At 37.7% G+C, this 22,577-nt stretch overlaps 1 protein-coding gene and 1 pseudogene across 1 annotated transcript in view; one reads left to right on the forward strand and one right to left on the reverse strand.

Annotated features, from left to right (window-relative positions):
- Window positions 1–1,416: 1,416 nt before the first annotated feature.
- ATAD2 (ATPase family AAA domain containing 2) overlaps window positions 1,417–22,577 on the reverse strand; it is a 70,114-nt gene continuing 48,953 nt past the window's right edge. Inside the window, exons 20-28 of the mRNA XM_032252912.1 lie at window positions 19,589–19,724; window positions 18,271–18,467; window positions 17,061–17,220; window positions 14,767–14,889; window positions 14,502–14,645; window positions 9,631–10,023; window positions 7,592–7,725; window positions 4,572–4,700; window positions 1,417–2,734 (exon numbers count right to left, since the gene is read on the reverse strand). Of these exons, the coding sequence (XP_032108803.1) occupies window positions 2,690–2,734; window positions 4,572–4,700; window positions 7,592–7,725; window positions 9,631–10,023; window positions 14,502–14,645; window positions 14,767–14,889; window positions 17,061–17,220; window positions 18,271–18,467; window positions 19,589–19,724 (1,461 nt within the window). The 3' untranslated portion in view covers window positions 1,417–2,689. The remainder of the gene's footprint in view (window positions 2,735–4,571; window positions 4,701–7,591; window positions 7,726–9,630; window positions 10,024–14,501; window positions 14,646–14,766; window positions 14,890–17,060; window positions 17,221–18,270; window positions 18,468–19,588; window positions 19,725–22,577) is intronic.
- On the forward strand, window positions 10,070–10,679 carry LOC116533324 (annotated as a pseudogene).

Consider the following 22,577-nt stretch of genomic DNA (forward strand, 5'->3'; position numbering starts at 1 on the left):
CTAAGGTAGGAATCCAACTTCATTCTTTTGCATGTGGATATCCAGTTGTCCCAGAACCATCTGTTGAAGAAATAGCTCTTTCCCCATTGAAGAGATGTGGGCACTCTTGTTGAAAATCAAGTGACCACAGATATATTGGTTTATTTCTGGACTTTGAATTCTATTCCATTGACCTATATGTCTAACCTTATGCCTGTATTACACTGCTTTATGTAGCTTTGTAGTAAGTTGATTCAAAGCCAGGAAGTGAGTTTTCTCCATTTTCAAGATTTTTCGGCTATTCAGGGTACCTTGCAATACCATATGATTTTTAGGACCGACTTTCCTATTTTTCAAAAAAAGGCCACTGGGATTTTGATAGAAATTGCATTGAATCTGTAGACTGCTTTGGGGATTACTGCCACCTTACCAATACCGTCTTCCAAACCATTAACACAGGCTGTTTTTTTAGGTCTTATTTAATTTCTCTTGGCAACAGTTTGTAGTTATCAGTAAGTTCTTTCATATCCTTGGTTAAATTTATTCCTAGGTGTTTTACGGTTTTAGATGTTACTGTAAATAAAACTGCTTTCATAATTTTCCTTTTGGACTGTTCATTGCTAGTGTATAGAAATATAACTGATTTTTGTATGTTTTCTATCTTGTAACTCTGCTGATTTTTTTTTTAAAGACAGAGTCTCACTCTGTTGCCCAGGCTGAAGTACAGAGTTTCACCATGTTGTCCAAGCTCGTCTTGAACTCCTGAGCTCAAGCGATCTACCTGTGTTGGCCTCACAAAGTTCTGGGATTACAGGCATGTGCCACCACACCCAGCCTGCTGAATTCTTTTATTAGCTCTAGCAGATTTTTGGTGGATTCTTTAGGATTTCCTACATAATACAGCAATTAACCAGGCGTGGTGGTGTGTGCCTGTAATCCCAACTACTTGGAGGCTGAGGCAGGAGAATTGCTTGAGTCTGGGATGCAGAGGTTGCAGTGAGCTGAGACTGTGCCACTGTACTCCAGCCTGGGTGACAGAGCAAGAGTCCGTCTCAAAAAAAAAAGGAAATCCTACATATAAAATCATGTCATTTGTAAATAAAGAGAGTTTCACTTCTTCTATTCTGGGTGCCTTTTGTTTTTTTTGCCTAAACTGCACTTTTGAAAAATAAATGAGAGATGGTATTTAATATTGCAATTTCAGCATGATTTTCAAACTCTACTTAGGAATGTGGACATAACACTTCTAAAATCTGTAGATGACATTTCAGGAAGCACTTTAGTCTTTGTAACTAAAGTACATGTACTATATAAACATTCCAACATCAACAGCACTTTATGCACAGTAATATATGAAAGAACGGACTTTACACTTCTTTTGCACTGAATTATCTTTGGTATGTTTTAAAATACTTAAGAAATAGAAACAAATTTAAGAGACAGTTTTCACCTTTAAAATTTATTAGGTAAGCTATAAACACAAAATGAAATCCTAGGAATAAAAGATGCATCTAGAAGAATAATTTATAATAAACCAACAAAAATGAGAGTATGTATGTATATCTCTAGGAATATAGACATATTTAAATGTTCTCAGTGACTGTCATTGCTTTATGCATTACATAAGGCAGTATCTACTAATTAAGGTATCGAATTTACTGGGTTTTAGAAGGCTTTAAAAACAATATCCAGATAAATCAACAACAAAAATACAGCTCAAATTTGAACTGCATTAGAATCCAGAATCTCTCATTTCAGATGACCATTCCTTATTCCTCTCAAAAGATTTCCAACAGAAGCTATTTTACAAACTTATAATATGTCTTCTCCCCACTCTTCCCAAAAGTAAGTATGCATGGAAGTGTATGCTTTTAACCTTAAGAAATGTATTTTTGGTATCATTAATATAAAATTTATAATATTTATATTTATAAAATTGTATATAAAAAGTATCAATAGAATATAAGCTAAACACAATTTTAGAAAGATATAAACAGCTTGCAAATATAACAACTTTGTGCTATTCAAAGATGTTCAACAAGGTAGTTATTAATACATTTGTTGTGTATATAATTACAAAAGTAAACCAAGAAATATTTTAAATCTTTATTAACCCAAATTAGAATTATAAAAATGTTTATCTCAAACACAATAATTGTGATACTTAAGTACAGAATTGTGGTGCAGCCAGAAGTTATTCAAGAGCCCTCCCATAAATCATGACTTGCATTCTGGCTTTTAAGTGAGGACAGGGGAATCTAAAGGCAGATGGGAGGGGGGCATTAAAGAAAACAAAGATGACAAAATAGATGGGAAGGACACAATGGTTAGGTAAGTTTCTTGTCTGATACAATAAACTATTTTTAGGAAGGATAAAATTAAAAGTGCTTAATACAAAAAAATTTAATGCTGCTAATTACTCTTAAGTGCCGTAAAACATTAGTTACCAAAATAACTTTATTAAGAGTTGGCCAAATTTCAACTATTACTACAGAGCCTTGTTCTAGCAAAGTTCCAATATTTATCAGTTATCTTACATATGAAATTTATCTTAATATGGACATAAATATCAGGAAAGTTTAAATACTTTTATTTTACTATTTTAATCTTTTCTTTAAAGATGCAGGGTTTCATACTACATCGATTAGGTGGACACAACAAAAATGAATTAAATAGGAACTGAATATAAAGAATAGTTGATATCATGACATCATGATCTGGAACAACTGAATTTTTCTACTTCTTGCTCCATTTTCTAGATAAGGGGGAGGAAGAGAAAATAGTACGTTTCAATATGGAATAAGCTAAAGAAACACTTCATTACTGTTTTGTTTTTCAGTAAACAACCTTAAGAATATTAATATTCATGTATATATTTGATAGTTAAAATAAACATTTAGTTCAATATTTAAAACTGCCACATAAACATAAACTGATTTTCCCTATAGGACTTCATTATTTAAATAACTGTGAAATGAGTATGGGGTACATTCCTCTTATATTAAATTCAAATAGTATTAATCAAGGTACTGATGTATTTAAAGTTTTACCCTTTGTAGGCATCAATATTATGCATATTACTACTACACAGTATACCTTAGTAGGTAAACTAAACACTATTATGTATATATATACACACACTAATGGGTATCATTTTTGTATTTTGTAGTTACAAATAATATGCATATGTAAGTAGTATCTATTTTTTTAAATTTAGCACTCTATCTAGCCAAATGATCTGTTATTAAAAAAAATAATAAGGCCAGGCATGGTGGCTCCTGCCTGATAATGCTAGCACTTTGGGAGGCTGAGGTGGGAGGACTGCTTGAGGCTAGGAGTTTGGGACCATCCTAGGTAACATAGCAAGACCTCCATCTCTACAAAAAAATTTAAAAATTAGCCCAGTGTGGTGGCGCTTGCCTGTAATCTCAGCTACTTGGAAAACGGAGGCAGGATTGCCTGAGCTCAGGAGTTCCAGGTTACAGTGAGCTATGTTCTTGCCACTGCACTCCAGCCTGGGTGACAGAGCGAGATCCTATCTCAAAAATAAATATTAATGCTTTAATTAACACCCAAATACCTACTCTAAAGGAAGATTAAGTAGACAAATCTTTTTTTTTTTTTTTTTTTTGAGACAAGAGTCTCACTCTGTTGCCCAGGCTGGAGTAGAGTGGCTTGATCTTGGCTCACTGCAACCTCCGCCTCCCAGATTCAAGTGATTCTCATGCCTCAGCCACCCACGTAGCTGGGACTACAGGTGCATGTCACATCTGGCTAGTTTTTATAGTTTTAGTAGAGACAGGGTTTCACCTTGTTGGCCAGGCTAGTATTGAACTCCTGGGCTCAAGAAATCCACCCGCCTTGGCCTCCCAAAATGCTGGGATTACAGGCATAAGCCACTGTACCTAGCTAACAAGTCTTAAAAGAAGCTATTATTCTTCATTAATACACGGAGACAAAAAAAGTATTCATAGTTTATGTTCCACTATTTATTAAAGACACAAACTACTGGCCGGGTACAGTGGCTCATGTTTGTAATTCCAGTACTTTGGGAGGCTGAGGTGGATGGATGGCTTGAGCCTAGAAGCTCAAGATCAGTCTAGGCAACATAGCGAAACCTCATCTCTACAAAAAATACAAAAATTAGCTGGGTATGGTGGCATGTGTCTGTGGTCCCAGCTACTTGGGATGCTGAGGCAGGAGGATCACTTGCACCTGGGAGGCGGAGGTTGCAGTGAGCTGAGATCACACCATTGCACTCCAGACTGGGTGACAGAGGTCTTGTCTCAAAATAAATAAATAAATAAAGACAGGTAGGCAGGCAGGCAGGCAGGCAGGCAGGCAGACAGACAGACACAAATGAAGTCCTAGATTGGGAAAAATACTAAACTCACTTGCACTTAGAAATAATTCATAATCCATGTATTAAAATGGTCTTTATGGGATGGGACATAAGTTTTGGAAATAGAAAAATGGTCTTTAAGTTCTTATAATCAGTTTCTTATATAGATAAAGCCTCAACCATCCTATATACGTGATTCATTAATATGACCATAAGAGCATTTGTAAAAAGTTTCCACTCAATAGTTTACCTGAATAAGTGTTGTTTTATCATAGTCCTTGCGATGTTGATAAATACACTGGCTGATTACTGCATACAAATTTTCCAACTGAAATATGTTGTAGTTTTGACTTTTTTTAACAACAGTCTTCAAAAGATTCTAGAAGAAAATATGAGTGTCAATATGTGTGAGAGAGAAACTTCCTCAGACAAGATATTTAATTTAGAAGGTTTTGGGAATTGTTATAAGCCTGATGGAGGGTAGACCAAGCCAGCCATCTGATGACACAGGGCAGCCTCTGACATTTCAATGTAGTTAACTCTATCTATAATCCTGGCTTTGACCTTGAGTAACCCTATTCTAAAAACTACAGCTGAGGGGATTGCCAATTTTAAATCTAGCCATAAGCATCTCTAAACAAATTAAAAAGTAACCTCAATTTTGATTAATAAGAGAAAAGCAAAGTTTTTTGCATATTTTATGATAGTATTTTAACTAATTTTCTTATGTGAAACTAAAAAAGATACTACATAAATGGTGAACTACCTCACCACTTCAGGGATCTTATATAAAAAGGATTTTCCATCTGCTAAGTGTTTTTTTTTCTCATGACTAAAATGGTGGACTTACTGGATTTCTGTAATTCTTCAAGTGTAGCCATACCAGGATATGCTGCCATTACCTCATAATTTTTTTTCTTTTTTTTTCCCTGTGGCTTTGTAGTAGGATCATTATCTCATAATTAACAAAAACATGATTATAGTTTAGTAAAAACCAACTAAAATGGCCATTAATGGTCATCAAAACAATGTATGGGTCCAATAATTTAGATCAGCATGTTAAAAACTGCAATTTAGGCTGGGCACGGTGGCTCACGCCTGTAATCCCAGCACTTTGGGAGGCCGAGGCGGGTGGATCACGAGGTCAAGAGATCGAGACCATCCTGGTCAGCATGGTGAAACCCCATCTCTACTAAAAATACGAAAATTCAGCTGGGCATGGTGGCGCGTGCCTGTAATCCCAGCTACTCAGGAGGCTGAAGCAGGAGAATTGCCTGAACCCAGGAGGCGGAGGTTGTGGTGAGCTGAGATCGCGCCATTGCACTCCAGCCTGGGTAACAAGAGCGAAACTCTGTCTCAAAAACAAAACAAACAAAAAAAAAAAAAAAAAAAAAAAAAAAAAAAAAAAAAAAAAAAAAAAACAAAAAACAAACAAAAAAAACAACTGCAATTTAATACACAGTCACTTCTAACTACAGCCTTTATGCATGTTATTCTATAGCAAGTATATCCTCTCATAAAAGGCCATTATTTATTGCATGCCTAATTGATATACTGTACATAGTCCATTTTGATGGGTCATATTATCAGAAAAAGTAAAAATTGAAAGTCTCAGTAATGAATTTCTTTAATTTATTCTGAATGATATATATGTACATGGAACAGAACAAAGCTGTAAAACTTATGAAAATTAAGAATAATAATTGCTACTCCTAACCCTAAACAACATAACAGTGAACTTATACACAACTTCCTATTTCAGCACTAGGAATACCATTTCACTGTCATGAGATTTATATGGGCTTTTAGTTCCACATATATTTTTTAATAGATTTTTTTTCAGAAAGACTGCAGTTTTTTTAAAGAAACTGCTCCGGGAATACTGCTTCCTTCTCTAATAAGTGTAGACATCAAGTTCTTATTAGCTCTGCTACATTCAAGAGACACACTTTCCTAAGTTCATTAGTACTAACAGGTTCACTTTGTACTTAAACAAGGAAGATTTCCCTCTAAAATGCCAAAACTCTTATCTGTATTACAAATAATGTATTTTTGATAAACGTATAATGTTCTCAGCCTTGAAATGTGGCCAAAATAAAACAGGTAAATTGGAATTGGGATGCTAAGTGTTTTTACTTTTGAAGGAAAAGGGCAAGAAATCAATCTTATTTCAAATATATGTTAAAGGTGACTGTAATACATCCAAGTTGTTGGTTGAGGAGATAAGACCGTTGTTTAGGTGTGTCAGGGTGTGGCGTTCCAGATGTAGTATCACGCCTACAGAGGTGATGGCTATTCCAAAAGTACAGAAAAATAGAGCAAATGGTCAGAAAATTCCTGAGGAGCTTACAAAAGTAGTTCAAGGCAAGGATGATTTAAGGACACAACAGTCAAGGAAGAAGAGTTATCCATAGTGTCAAGTGTTACAGGTATAGCAGGAAGAATTCAGTTTAGCAAAATCAAGTATTATTAGCTATTAGGATGTCAATTTATTACAGTGGTTCGGATGAAAGCTGAATTTTAGGGGAATAGGCAGGGGAAAAGAATGATGAGCAACAGATAACCTGACAGCTATCAGAATTACTTAGCTATTTTCCCCCTGATTCCTACTGCAGATCCTTAGATATAATTCTTAATTTGGGGCCAGGCATGGTGGCTCATGCCTATAATCCTAGCATTTTAGAGGCTGAGGCAGGAAGATGACTTGAGCTCAGGAGTTCGAGACCAGACTGGGCAACATAGTGAGACTTACCTATTTTTTAAGAATTAAAAATCTATTTTATATTAAAATAATAATAATTCTTTCTTTTTTCTTCCCCCCTTGAGGTGGAGTCTTGCTCTGTTGCCCAGGGCAGTGGCGTGACCTCGGCTCACTGTAACCTCTGCCCTGGGGTTCAAGAGATTCTCCTGTCTCAGCCTCCCAAGTAGCTGGGATTACAGGTGACCACTACCATGCCCAACTAATTTTTTATTTTTATTAGAGATGGGGTTTCACACTGTTGGCCTGGCTGGTCTCAAACTTCTGGCCTCAGGTGATCTGCCCACCTGGGCCTCCCAAAGTGCTAGGATTACCAGTGTGAGATGCTGTGCCTGGCCTAATTCTTAATTTGGAACAGGTGAAGGAGAAGAACAATAAAGGGAAGCTTGGAGGAAGAAAAAGTTTTACTTTTTCATGTAAATCCCATTTAGCCAGAATGATACTAGTCACAGGCCAGTGTTTAGGGATTACTAATCTCCAGAGTAAAAGCATTATGATTTCAATATACATACTTTTAATCGCTCATGATCCACAACAAGTGAGGGTGTAGGCTGAGAAAGAATTTCCAAAGCCTTTTCAACACTGATGAGCTGCTGCTGTTCTACCTGGGAACGTCTAGCTCGAGTCATTCGCAGAACACACATTTCTAGAATGAAAAATTAAGTAACTCTTATTTGGTCCATCATAGATATTATGATGCCTAAAATAAATAATATTAGGCAGATTAAATAGAGCATGTTTACTAAGAGCATAAACAGCAATTTTGGCTTATTAACTTGTTCTGCTGTAAGACTGAGATACCACCACTCACACACACTCGAAAACTAAGGACAGTTTGAGAAGTAGGTCACATACTGAGTGTTTCAAGGGGATTCTCAACAGGTTAGAATGTCTTTTATTTGGGCACAAGACACACAGAACTGAAAAGCTAGAAGGGACCTCGATAATCTAGAACAGAGTTGTAAAATGCCACACATGGTCAAATCCGGCCTACCACTGTAAATTGAGTTGTATTAGAACACAGCCTGCCTATATTCCCGGCACTTCTGGAGGCTAAGGCAAGTGGATCCCTTGAGTCCAGAAGCTGGAGATTAGCCTTGGCAACATGGCAAAACCCCGTCTCTTAAAAAAAAAAAAAAAAAAAAAAAATTAGCTATGCATGGTTGTGCATACCTATAGTCTCAGCTACTTGGGAGGCTGGGGTTAGATCGTTTGAGCCCAGGAGGCAGAAGTTGCAGTGAGCTGAGATCACGCCACTGCACTCCAGCCTGGGCAATAGAGCAAGACTCTGTTTCAAAACAAACAAATAAACAAAAAAATACATAAACCAATCCAGCCACATCAATATTACCTACTGTCAATGCAGTTTTCCCAGCAGGGTTGGGTAGTTGCCACAGAGACCGAGATTGTATAGGCCCCTGTGTAGGCTAAAGTATTTAACTATCTGGTATTTGGTCTGCTGATCCTTGATTTAGAACAATTTACTCACTGAAAAATGAGAAAAATAAGGCCAAGAGAGTTGATGAGGCTTTTCTAAGGATATATACCTAACTGTTGTATGAGCCAGGACAAGAACCCAGGTTTCTTGGTATCGAAGCAAGAACCTGTCCCACTAAAGTGTTCTTTTTAAAAAAGATTATGATAAAAGGAAAATAAAACTCTGATTCAAACCAAAACATATTATAAAGCCAGATGATTAACACTTAAATATTCACACTAGAAAGTATTTCCTAGTCTATTATTGTTAATTACTCAAATACACTCAGAACTCATGTCAAAGAAGTCCTGGCAAAAGGCTTGTATTTAGTGTATCACCCACTGGGGGGGAAAAAAAAGTCCATTAACTTAGTCAATACTTATTATTGACCAAAATAAATTTTTGGCCCCATTATCCACTATTTTGCTTTGTATGACTAAAATAATATTTGGCTTTTTAAAAATCCAAACAAATTTACTGTCAAGGGCTCCAGAAGATCCAAATGAGGACAATTCTAAATAGAAAATTTGGAGAGCAGGATCAGTGGAGTAAATATAAATAATCTTGGACTTAACCTACAATAAGGGATAGAAAAATGAAAGGGGTGGATAATTGTTGTTCATACCACTCAGCAAAAATCAAAGCACTCTTATCTTGCTTAAAAATGAAAGGGTATCTTATGCTTTAGTTTGTTACATTTAATCTTCAAAATATCTCATTACCAAGCAATTATCTGTCCACCCCAATTCTGTAGATAAGCAAATGGGCTAACAAGTTAAGTATCTTGCCCAAGGTTACAAGCTAAATGGAGGCTCAAATTTAGGTCCGTTTGGTGCCATAGCTGGTAACATCCTTACTCGCTCAATAGTAAAGATAATGTTACTGTTTTCTTTCTTTCTTATATATATATATTTTATTGCATTTTAGGTTTTAGAATGCTACTGTTTTCTAATTAACTAACAACTGTGCTCCGAAAGGCAAGCAAAAAGCAATAAGCTGAGATGCAATTAGTTGTTTAGAAACTTTGCAGTATTTTTTAAAATTAGTAAATTATTTTAATTTGAAAAGACTTACCTTTTCCTTCATTTTCGTAAGAAATGTGTATTATCTGAGAGCTAGAAGCATCTCCATTGCAAGCAATCTTATCTCTCCTTAATTCTGTACATGCTGTAGTCTTCCTAGAGTCTTCAAGCTCATTCTCGATATTACAAGTATTTGAATTATTTCTCAATTCCAGTTTGCTTTCAGAGGCATTTTGCTGCTTCTCGTTTTCTTCCACTGAAGACTCTCCTGTGTTTCCGGTCTCATTATGGTCTACACTTGTGTCTTGAGTTTCCTCTGTATCACTCTCAATTTTGTGATCTGTGGTATTCTGGCTATTATCCTTTGCCTGTGAAATCTTCCTTCGTTTTTTTATGGTGCCTAAGTACCATCTTGACTTTTTACGAATTTTTCTCTTCAACTGAGCTTCAAGAAATTTAAAGAAAAATGATGAAAGAACATTCAACAATTTTCTCAAATTCCAAGAGTGAAAAAAAACCCTGATATATGAAAGGATAAACAGTGAGAAACCGCTTTTTGATCCGCCATCTGCGCCTCAGGTGGGGCCGCCACCAAAATGCAGATTTTTGTGAAAACCCTTACAGGGAAGACCATCACCCTCGAGGCTGAACCCTTGGATACTACAGAAAATGTAAAGGCCAAGATCCAAGATAAGGAAGGCATTCCTCCTGATCAGCAAAGACTGATCTTTGCTGGCAAGCAACTGGGAGATGGAGGTACTTTGTCTGACTACAACATTCAGAAGGAGTCTACTCTTCATCTTGTGTTGAGACTTTGTGGTGGTGCTAAGAAAAGGAAGAAGTCTTACACCACTCCCAAGAATAAGCACAAGAGAAAGAAGGTTAAGCTGGCTGTCCTGAAATAATATAAGGTGGATGAGAATGGCAAAATTAGTCGCCTTTGTCGAGAGTGCCCTTCTGAGGAACGCGGTGCTGGAGTGTTTACGGCAAGCCACTTTGACAGACATTATTGTGGCAAATGTTGTCTGACTTACTGCTTCAACAAACCAGGAGACAAGCAAATGAGTTAATAAAAGACATGAACTAAAAGAAAAAAAAAAATAGTGAGAAACCACACTAATTTTGTATGGTTAAAATATAGAAACCAGAATAGAATATACTGTGAGAAGGTGGAGAAGTGAGTAAGGCCCAGATGATAAAATGGTTAAAAAAAAATATTGATTTTATCTTGAATACTTTTAATCTTGAATACTTTTAAGGAGGGTATTGACATAAGGTCTGACGCATATTTTGCAAAGATCACTTTGGCAGCAGTATGAAATGGACTGGAAGAAGGGCAAAAATGGAAATAGGCTACACTTACGGAGCATTTATCATATGCTAGAAAGTCTCTTACTATGTTGCCTAGGCTAGAGTGCAATGGCTATACACAAGCATAGTCATGGCGCACTACAATCCCAAACTCCTGGATTCAAGAAATCTTCCTACCTCAGCCTTCTGAATAGCTACAACTATAGGCACATACCACTGCATAAAGCATATACTAGGAATTCTTCTAAGCCCTTATGTATGCTTATTCATTAAAATTTCTCTTTAACCCAATGAAGTTTGCTACCATTATCATTGCCATTTTACAGAAGAAACTAAGGTACAGAGAGAGGTTAAATATTCTGTCTAGACCAGATGTAGCATAACCACACAGCAGTAGTCCTGGAAAGAAGTGGTAAAACTTTTAGGTAGTAGAAATGACAAAGGAGAATGAAAGATTACCTTTCTCCCCCAGTGATTTTTTTTATTTTCTTTTTTTGGTTTTTTTTTTTTGAGACAGGGTTTTGCTCTGTCACCCAGGCTAGAGTGCTGTGGCACAATCATAGCTCACTGCAGCCTTGAACTCCCAGGCTCAAGTGATCCTTCTGCCTCAGTATCTCAAGAAGCTAGGGCCACAAATGCCTGGCTAGTTATTTGGTTTTTTTTAGAGATGGAGTCTTGCTCTGTTGCCCAGGCTGGTCTTAAACTGCTGGCCTCAAGCAATCCTACCACCTTGGCTTCTCCCAAAGTGCTAGGATTACAGACATGAGCCACAGTGCCTGGCCTCTGTCCAATGATTTTATTAATGGTGTGTGAGAACTTGTCTGCTGCCTCTTGGTTGTCAGAAGCTGCTTATCTTGTTACCTTCATATTTTTAAGCCTAACCTCTTTCTAAAATTATCAAACCATGTTTTACTGCCATTAAATTCCTTCTGCTTTGTCATATGATGACTTCATTTTTTCTTGAATCATGTTAGAGTCTACAGGTACACCTTTCTTACAGCAATATTGCGTCCAGATAAAAGCTGCATTTTCAACATGAGACAAAAGGTATTTCACAGAAAGTACAAAGTTTTTGCATCTGCTGGTGTACCTGCAACAATGGCTTGACAAATTTCCTTCTTTTCTTTTTTTATTTGTTTTTTGAGACAGAGTCTTGCTCTATTGCCCAGGCAGGTGGGCAGTGGTGCGATCTCAGCTCACTGCAACCTCTGCACCCCCCTGCACCCCGGGTTCAAGCAATTCTCCTGCTTCAGCCCCTCGAGTAGCTGGAATTACAGGTGTGCACTGCCACATCCAGCTAATTTTTGTATTTTTAGTAGAGACAGGCTTTCACCATGTTGGCCAGGCTGGTCTTGAGCTCCTGACTTCAGGCAATCAGCCCACCTTGGCCTCCCAAAGTGCTGGGATTATAGGTGTGAGCCACTGTGCTCAGCCTTCTTTTCTTTCTTTTGAGACGAGAGTCTCACTTTGCTGGCCAGGCTGCAGTACAGTGACACAGACTGGCTCACTGCAACCTCCACCTCCTGGGTGCAAGTGATTCTTGTGCCTCAGCCTCCCCAGTGGCTGCGATTACAGGCACCTGGCACCACACCCAGCTAATTTTTGCATTTTTAGTAGAGATGGGGTTTCACCATGTTGGCCAGGCTTGTCTCAAACTCTTGACCTCAAGTGATCAACCCACCCTGGCCTCTCCAAGTGCTGGGTTTACAGGCGTAAGTCACCATTTCTGGCCCCTTTTATTATTGTTATTTTTTACAATGGTCCTTACACTGAATTCATTTGTCTTGAAAGGGTAAGATACTACAGCTGGAGACCTCAATCTATGGTACGTATTAAACAATTCAACTTTATCTTAGAAGGCTTCTCTGCTTCTTGGGAGTACTTCCATCATTACTAGTGGTACTTCCTGTGTGTCCCATGGTGTTATTCAAGGTTTCTGGTACTGTACTAAACGCTATAAAAAATACTTGAGAACTACAAGATCACTTTTTACTTGGCCACCTGCTCACTTGGAGATGATTAGCATCACACATCGTTTTAAACAGATACTCACGAAACTTGAGCTCACCACAACAGCAACAGGAGGTGGCTCCGAAATTACAGTAGTACAGTCATGTACTACAGTTAATTTTATGCAGTTGTGATATACTACTGAATCTTTATATTTGTTTACATTTCTCTTGACTGCAAATGGTGCTATGTACGGTGTTTGTGTGTTAAATTTTGATAAATTTTAACTTTTAAAAATAAATTTGTTTATACTTTACAGTAATAAGTGATAAAATACTACTGTCTATACATATTGTATGCAACATACCTAATTTTTTCACTATCTAGACTATGCGAATTCAAGGGTCAATTGTACTCAGAACATAAACATGAAATGAATATCCACAAACAGAAGAAACTCACATAATTGGCACCCAGATTGAGAAACAGAACATATACTAACATTCCAAAGTTACCCTTATTCTAATTCTAGTCATAATATCCTAAAAAGTAAACAATATCCTGATTTACAACACCATGGATTAGTTTTGCCCATTTTTGACTTCATACATACATAAAAATTTTAAATATGTATTTTAAAATTCTGTCACATGTGAACGTGTCTAGGATTCACTCAACATTGTTTAAGAGGTTCATCTGTGCTGTTGTATGTAGCTGACATTTAAGGATTCTCAGTGTATAATAATTCATATCTTTCCATTCTACTGGTGATAGGCATTTGAATTACTCACAGTGTTAAACTATGACTTTTTATGGCAAAACCGCAACTACTTTTGTACCAACCTAATATGAATATTGCTTCTTTGAATATTCTTGGATGTGCCTTTTGGTGGACATAAAATATGTAATCCTGTTGGGTACATATCAAATAATTGATTGTTTTAAGGGAGGTAATTTCCATACATATATATTCTTGCTTTAAGTTGATTTGACTGTGAGCATTCTGGTAGTGAAGTCCTCTTGCTAATTTTCTTCTTGTATCTTTCCTTTCCCAGCTGCCTCCTCCCAATTTTTCAAAAGAAGGGCTTATTCTTTATCTATCTCAGATCAATTACCTGAGGATAGACAAACTTGCAATACAATAAGTGAAGGTTCTAACCCCAGCAAACACGCTAACCCTAACCTTAACACACACAGAGATCTGATAAAGTAGTGAGGAATTATGGTGCTAAAATCTGGGAAAACAAATGAATAACAGAGCCTGAGAAGCTGAGCAGAGTCTGACAGTGATGGGGCTTAAAGAACAAAAATTGGAATTAAAAGTCTGCCAAGGAAGGCGGGCCTTAGAAAACCCTACAGCCTTTGAATTGCTAACCTGTGGAGTTACATCCTAAGAATAAGGGGGAGTAGGGAATAGACCAGAATTTACAGATACCAGTTTCAAATCAAGTCAGTCCACAATTAGATGGTGAACTTTTGGATTGAAAGTGGTACATTATAAACTTGGATTTATTTCAAGAATGTAAAGTTGTCTTAATAGTAACAAAATCAATGTAATTCACTGCATTAACACAAATGAAAGAAAATTGAGGGAGAAAGTTAATGACATTAGAAAAGAACAAAGGTTACAATTTCATAAATGAAAACTACTCAAGTACTTACCAGGAGTGCTGCAAGCCATGGGAATACTCAGTGTCTTTAGCTTTTCATTCTGCTCTGGATCTGATCTTTTATCACCAGCAAGAGTGGAATTTTGCTTTGGCATCACATGGTAGTAAGATGGGGCATATTTGGAGGAGCTACAACCTTATAAATAGATATGTGGGATGTCAAAAGGATTTCCGGATTTCAAAATTACATGAAGGATTAACTGAAAATACTCAATACATCTGAAGCATTCTTTTCTGACACCAAATCACTTTCCTACCTCTTTTCTTTCTAGATTCCTGAATTTCTTCACAAAGCTGCTCAAAGTCTTCATCAAGTTCTTCTTTAATTATGGCATAGGCAGTATCTCTTAAAGCACAGGCTCTATGCCTAATAAGACGATCTATGAAATGAGTAAAAAACATAATTAATTCCCCCCTTTTAATATACCAAAAATAAACAGCATATTGGGCTAAGATAGTAGCTCTTACAATTCCTTTTGACTTTTACCACAAATAGTAAGTTACTGGAATTGTCCTATTCTTGTTCTGGTGCTAATCTTAACGTGCTGAACATCTGATTCAACATGGCAGACTAAACCCAAACAATTTTACTGCTCTTGTTGTGTTCAGATCCCTTTGAAATATCAGAAAAAAAGCCGGGCGCGGTGGCTCACGCCTGTAATCCCAGCACTTTGGGAGGCCGAGGCGGGTGGATCACGAGGTCAAGAGATCGAGACCATCCTGGTCAACATGGTGAAACCCCGTCTCTACTAAAAATACAAAAAATTAGCTGGGCATGGTGGCGTGTGCCTGTAATCCCAGCTACTCAGGAGGCTGAGGCAGGAGAATTGCCTGAACCTAGGAGGCGGAGGTTGCGGTGAGCCGAGATCGCGCCATTGCACTCCAGCCTGGGTAACAAGAGTGAAACTCTGTCTCTCTGTCTAAAAAAAAAAAAAAGAAATATCAGAAAAAAAAAGAATGAATCAACAAAAAATATAATTTGAGGCAGCAGACGGAATAAGTGAATGCAGGATTGCTTAAACTGCCAAGATCGATACTCCTCAAAGGCCAAGAGACTGCAAAATTCACTCCCAGGTTATATAGGAATAGCTACATTACATTAGGAACGTTGAAGTGGGCTTTCTAATATGGCATATGGGCCTGAAGAAAGTCAGGGCAAGCTCTAAGTAATGCTTCCTGAACCCAGCAGCATCAATGACACTGGGAAACGCATTAGAAATGAAAATTCTCAGGGCCCACACCTACAGAATCAGAAACCCTAGAGATGGGGTCCAGTGATCTGTATTTTATGAAGTCCTTTAGGAGATTCTGATGTCCACTAACATTTGACACCACTAGCCTGAGATAATTTTAGATTGCCGCAACAGGCAGAAAGGGAGCAGCGGCAGCATGACTGCAATGTGGCAGAGAAAGCCCTCTGCCTCCAGAATACCTGGTTCCTTCTTCCTACATAAAATGAAGGAGTGTTCTCAGCTTCCTAGTCTGTTTCCCACTGCTTAACTCCAGAACTCTGAATTACAAGGAAATGCTTAGGGAAGGTGAGCTAGAGGACTGGGAGGAAAAGAATAGTAAGCTTTTCAATTGTTAAAGAAAGTTTCAGTAGATCCCTATGCTAATCAATCTAACTTATAAGCACCACCAATTTAAAAACAAAAGCCAATGTACTGGAGGAGAAATTAATACAGAAAACAGAATTATTTTTAAAATGTATTTTTTTATCCATTGGTAAGAGTTAAAGAGCAGTATACCCATAAGAACAGGAAGCTATCAGAAAACTAAATAAGCACCTAAGAAAGAACATTTCTTGGAAATGGACAAGATACAGAACAAACATAACATTAAAAATGATTTACTTCATACATTTTATTATTTTTTAAAATTTGTACAAATTTATGGGGTGCAAGCGCAATTTTGTTATATGCACAGACTGTACATGAAATCAGGGCTTTTGGGGTATCCTCCACCTAAATAACATACACTATATCCATTAAATTTTATTTTAACAGAGGGGATAGGTGAGAGCAGAAGGGGTATATATATGCACAGAAAAAGTCCGAAAAGATATCATCAAACTTAACAGCGTCCACCTTTGGAGAAAGGAAACGGGGGACTAGATTTTTAAAATATTACTATTAGTAAGCACTATATTATATTGCTTTTGTAATAACTAATAAAATAGTTTTAAACCTATTGTATTACAGAGTGTCTACTTTTCCACTTTGAGGAACAGCACTGAAATACAAAGAAAACAAGCCATCTCATCCTATATGAGACATTAGAGGACATATCATGTAACTGTTAAAAACAGGGGGAACGAGAGAAACCTGCATTCAAATTCTCACTCTGCCCCTTCCTGGAAGTGTGACCTTGAGCAATGTTTTTAACCTTTCTAAACTTCATTTTTACCATCTGTAAAATGGGGATAAGGTTGTTTTGACGATTAAACAGTACTTTTGTTATGTTTATAATATGGCACCTGACACAAAAATCAAACATAAGTGTTAGCTGCCCCCCAACTCCACCCCCTGAAAAACAATTCACTAATGCTCACCTCCAGGATCTCGATCTGGATTGTATTCTAAGGCATTACTACAGATTAAATCAATATCTCTCAAATAGTCTTTCACAGTTAGATACTTGTGTAGGTCAATTTTACTGATTACAGATGAAAGGTCCATTGGTTGCTTTATTACCGTGACATAATCAGGAACCTAAAATTCAAGCAAATGACCAGATCACAAAATTAACTGTAAATATAACAGGTGACTCAAGTTTCTCTGCCAGGCAATATCGGGGATAGAGAATAAATATGTAAGAGATTATTATATATTTAACATAAAACCTTTGACTTCATCTAAGGCTATTTGTTTTGTATTTGTTTCTTATTCTTGGGCAGCTGTATTCTCCAGTAACATCCTATATTCTTTCCTCATCCAATTGCCACCAGTGCTTCAGGGCAACTTAAGATCTGGCTCTCCAGATCTCTTCCAATTGTGAAGGTCATAATAATATCATGTGGCAGTGACATTCTTGGTCAGCTCATTCCTATAATCCCCAGCATTTCGGGAGGCTGAGGCAGGAAGATGCTTGAGGCCAAGGGTTTGAGACTAGGCTGGACAACATAGCAAGACTCTATCTCTGCAAGATTGCAGTGAAAGATGAGATTGTGTCACTGCACTCCAGCCTGGGCAACAGTGAAGCCCCAACCCTAAAAAAAAAAAAAAAAAGCTGGGTGTGGTGGCTCATGCGTTTTGGGAGGCTGAGGCGGGTGGACCACCTGAGGTCAGGAGTTCAAGACCAGCCTGGCCAACATAGAGAAACCCCATTTCTACTATAAATACAAAAATCAGCCGGGCGTGGTGGTACATGCCTGTAGTCCCAGCTGCTTGGGAGGCTGAGGCAGGAGAATCGCTTGAACCCAGGAGGTGGAGGCGGCAGTGAGACGAGATTACGCCATTGCACTCCAGCCTGGGCAACAAGAGTGAAACTCCATCTCTAAAATAAATAAAATAAAATAAGACATTCTCAATTACTTCTAGAATGTTTAGGTTGGGCAGACAGACGTAGTTGTCTGCCGGAAAGGAAAATGTTTCATCCCGCTCTTAAAGTCTCCATGTGCTTAGGACACTAACCTGGTACATGTTTCCAAATAGAGGAAACTAGTTCAGAGTGTGGGCAGAACCACATAAACTCTTCAAATATCCTCTGATTGTGAAGTATTATGGCCTAGAACACATTTGATCCAAAGATTAAATTAATACCTCATCAGGGTCAACAGGCTTAGTAAACACTCGGAATCGCTTGTCAATAGCCAGCCTATGTGTAACATTTCTTAAGAAAATCCTCAGTTCTCTAAATGTGTCTTCTTCTTGTTCTTCTAGTCGTTTCACTTCTTCTGCTGTCAGTAATCTTGGCTCAGGTGGTGGTGCTACCGGTAATACCTCCAAAGCCTGCAAAACTTCACATGGATGGAAAAGTTTAGTTACTATTCCTCCATAATATTGAGGGTGACAAGTGATTTAGTGAAAACAGAGCCAGGATTTGAGGGATTATCTTCTATAAATATTCCAGGAATCCAAGGATTTGGAATACAAAAGCACTACCATAATCTCTAACCCTATATCCCCTCCAGAAATCATTAGTAACTTGTAATTTGGAATGCTAATTCCTAAAAGTCATCATCTCTGTTCCATTTTAAGATAATTTAAGAGGCTATTAAACTTTGAAAATGCATTATTTCCAGGACAAAAATATTCTAACTATAAAATGCCTTTTTTTTTTTTTTTTACTAGTTTTGAACTAATACAAATGTATAATATATTTCAAATATAACAAAAGGTTATTTTGTTTAAATAGATATACAATGAGTACTCAGGATAAAAAAAGGAATATTAGAGTTCTGCCATTATGAGCTGACAAACTACTAAGGGAGTAAGAGACATAATCATATCACTGTAATGTCATATTAGTAGTATTTTAAAAGTATGATGGGTCATAAAGGCAGAAGCCATTCACTATGCACATATAAGTAAGGAAAGTCTTGATAATAAAGAATAAATGAGGTATACTAAAAAAATAAGTATTTAGTCAGGCATGGTGGCATGAGACCGCAGTCCCAGCTACTTGGGAGGCTGAGGTGGGAGGATTGCTTGAGCTCAGAAGGTTGAGGCTATAGTAAGCTGTGATCATGCCACTTCACACCAGCCTGGGTGACAGAGCGAGACCCTGTCTCAAAAAATAATAGTATTTTATAAGAAAAAAGGTGGGGCGTGGAGGGCTGAGCAGAACACAAGTGCCCAAAATGAGCTTAGAAAGACAGATTGGGGCTATGCTATCAAAGACCTCGTGTACCTTAAGAACTTTAGTCCATTTTAATGGGAAGCATAGAGATTTAAATTTTTTTTTTTTTACTTTTTAGGGATATGCTTAAGTCAAGGACAGAGATTTTTAATCAGTAAATGCATCAACCTCATGAGTGAGGTTTTGAGCTTGTGTTATCAGACACAGGTCAACGCCATTAACTATTTCATTACCACTTTCTCAAAATTATTAAGTATAAACTTTGATATAGAAACTAACCTGCTTTCTTTTTTGATATAGGAGACTTAGCAGCTTGTTTTAGAATTAAATCTTCAAAAAATTTTGTCCGTTCTTCTTTACCCGGTAACTGGACATTAAAAATCTCTCCATAATCACGGATAAACAATTCTTGCACCTTAAAAAGGAAAATAAATGTAATTTATATCATATATACAGATGATCCCCAAATTACAATGGTTCAATTTATGATTTTTAAACTTCACAACAGCATGAAAGTGATATGTATTCAGTCTTCATTATGACCCTCCACTTACAATCAGGTTATGCCCAGATAAACCCATCATATGTCAAGGAGTTCTTGACATATGAGCTCTTTGACAGTATATAACTCCTTGATAGTATATAAACATGTATATCTATCTATCTATAGATAGATAGATATCTATAGATATAGATATGCAGTATATATACACACACATACATATGAAATGCATGTTTTAGTCATTTAATACAATAGTAGGTTATTATACACATTTTAAATGACAATCTAAATTGTATAATAAGTTCTTTTTTAAACAAGTTTTTTAAGAATGTTGGATTGATGTATAAACCATGTTTACAATAGACTAGGAACGAAAAATCACGAGAACTCAAGAATCCACACTACAATTAATAAAGAAACTGACTTGATAATATTTTACTTTTTTCTTTTCTTTTTCTTTTTTTTTTTTAAACAGACAGGGTCTCCCTCTGTCACTCAGGCTGGATTGCAGTGGCACAATCATAGCTCACTGCAACCTCAAACTGGGCTCAAGCAATCCTCTGGCCTCAGCCTCAAGTGGCTGGGACTACAGGCGCGCACCACCACACCCAGCTAATTTTTAAACTTTTTGTAGAGACAGGGTCTCCTTGTATTGCCCAGGCTGATCTCAAATTCGTGGGCTTAAAATTAGTTTTTAAAAATGACATAATAACTGTACATGGGGTACATACTGATGTTGCGATACATATAATGTATAGTGATCAGATCAAGGTAATTAGCATTATCTGTCTTCTCAAACATTTACCATTTCTTTGTATTGGAAACATTCAACATCCCTCTTCTAGCTACTCAGAACTATATAATCTTTTTCTTCTTTTTGAGATGGAGTTTTGCTCTTGTTGCCCAGGCTGGAGTGCATGGTGCTATCTTGGCTCACCAAAACCTCCGCCTCCCGGGTTCAATCAATTCTCCTGCCTCAGCTTCCCGAGTAGCTGGGATTACAGGCATGTGCCACCATGACCAGCTAATTTTGTATTTTTAGTAGAGACAGAGTTTCTCCATGTTGGTTAGGCTGGTCTCGAATTCCCGGACTTCAGGTGATCCACCTGCCTCGGCCTCCCAAAGTGCTGTGATTACAGGCGTGAGCCACTGCACACGGTCTAGAACTATATAATTTTGTTAACTATAGTCATCTTATAGTAGTACTCGGTACTTGGAACACATTACATCTTAAGAATACTTTTAAATCAAGAAGACATGGTATTCTTTAACTGAACAAATTGTTCTAACATGTGAATATTTTCTCTCCTACACTTCTTGTTTTTACCTCCCATAAATCCCATGAGATCTTAACCTATCTCCTCCATTTCTTTTATTTATTTCTTCATGCTTTTCAAGTCTTTGTACTTTTGTATCACATACTGTAAGAATTACTGGTCTCATGATCTTCCACTTTGCTAATTTGCTCTTCATCTGTGTTAGCTCCCTTCTCAGCCTATAAAGAATTTTATTTCCTTTTTTTTTTTTTTTTTTTGAGACGGAGTTTCACTCATGTTACCCAGGCTGGAGTACAATGGCGCAATATCGGCTCACCGCAACATCTGCCTCCTGGGTTCAGGCAATTCTCCTGCCTCAGCCTCCTGAGTAGCTGGGATTATAGGCACGCACCACCATGCCCAGCTAATTTTTTGTATTTTTAGTAGAGACGGGGTTTCACCGTGTTGACCAGGATGGTCTCAATCTCTTGACCTCATGATCCACCCGCCTCGGCCTCCCAAAGTGCTGGGATTACAAGCTTGAGCCACCGCGCCCGGCTTTATTTCCTTTTTACAGGGGTTATTTCATTTGTCTCCAATTGGTTACACAGTTTGTTGGTGATACATGGACATTATTCATGAGGTTGTCCTTCCTCAAATGTTTATTTATAACCACATCTTTGCTTTTAAAATTTCTGATTGTCCATAGGTGCTATTTCTGTTTATTCTAGCTTCTACCTCCAGTGACTATGAAAGCTAGTCTACACTAGAAGTAGAAATGTGCCTACAGTTTGTCTTGTGGGCACAAAGGCTCCCCATTTCTCCTGATATCAGCAGTCATATATAAGCTCTGTTATACTAGTCCTGGGGCACAACCACCCTGCTGACTACTGCTTGGTATAGGGACTGGAAGTAGAAGAAAGCCAATTACTCCAGGGTTGTCCAAAGGCTTTTTTTGAGACAGGGTTTGCTCTGTCACCCAGGCTGGAATGCAGTGGCATGATCTTGGTTCAATGCAACCTCCACCTCCTGGGTTCAAGCGTTTCTCATACCTCAGCCTCCTAAGTAGCTGGGAATACAGGTGTGTGCCACCATGCCCAGCTAATTTTTGTATTTTTAGTAGAGATGGGGGTTTGTCATGTTGGCCAGGCTGGTCTTAAACTCTTGACCTCGCCGGGCGCGGTAGCTCAAGCCTGTAATCCCAGCACTGTGGGAGGCTGAGGCGGGTGGATCACGAGGTCAAGAGATCGAGACCATTCTGGTCAACATAGTGAAACCCCATCTCTACTAAAAATACAAAAAATCAGCCGGGCATGGTGGTGCGTGCCTGTAATCCCAGCGACTCAGGAGGCTGAGGCAGGAGAATTGCCTGAACCCGGGAGGCGGAGGTTGCGGTGAGCCGAGATCGCGCCATTGCACTCCAGCCTGGGTAACAAGAGCGAAACTCCGTCTCAAAAATAAATAAATAAATAAATAAAAATAAAAAATAAAAAAATGCCGGGCGCGGTGG

This window comes from Sapajus apella, unplaced genomic scaffold (assembly GCF_009761245.1).
Source record: "Sapajus apella isolate SASKATOON/1434 unplaced genomic scaffold, GSC_monkey_1.0 scaffold3, whole genome shotgun sequence".
In the NCBI taxonomy this organism is placed as follows: domain Eukaryota; kingdom Metazoa; phylum Chordata; class Mammalia; order Primates; family Cebidae; genus Sapajus; species Sapajus apella.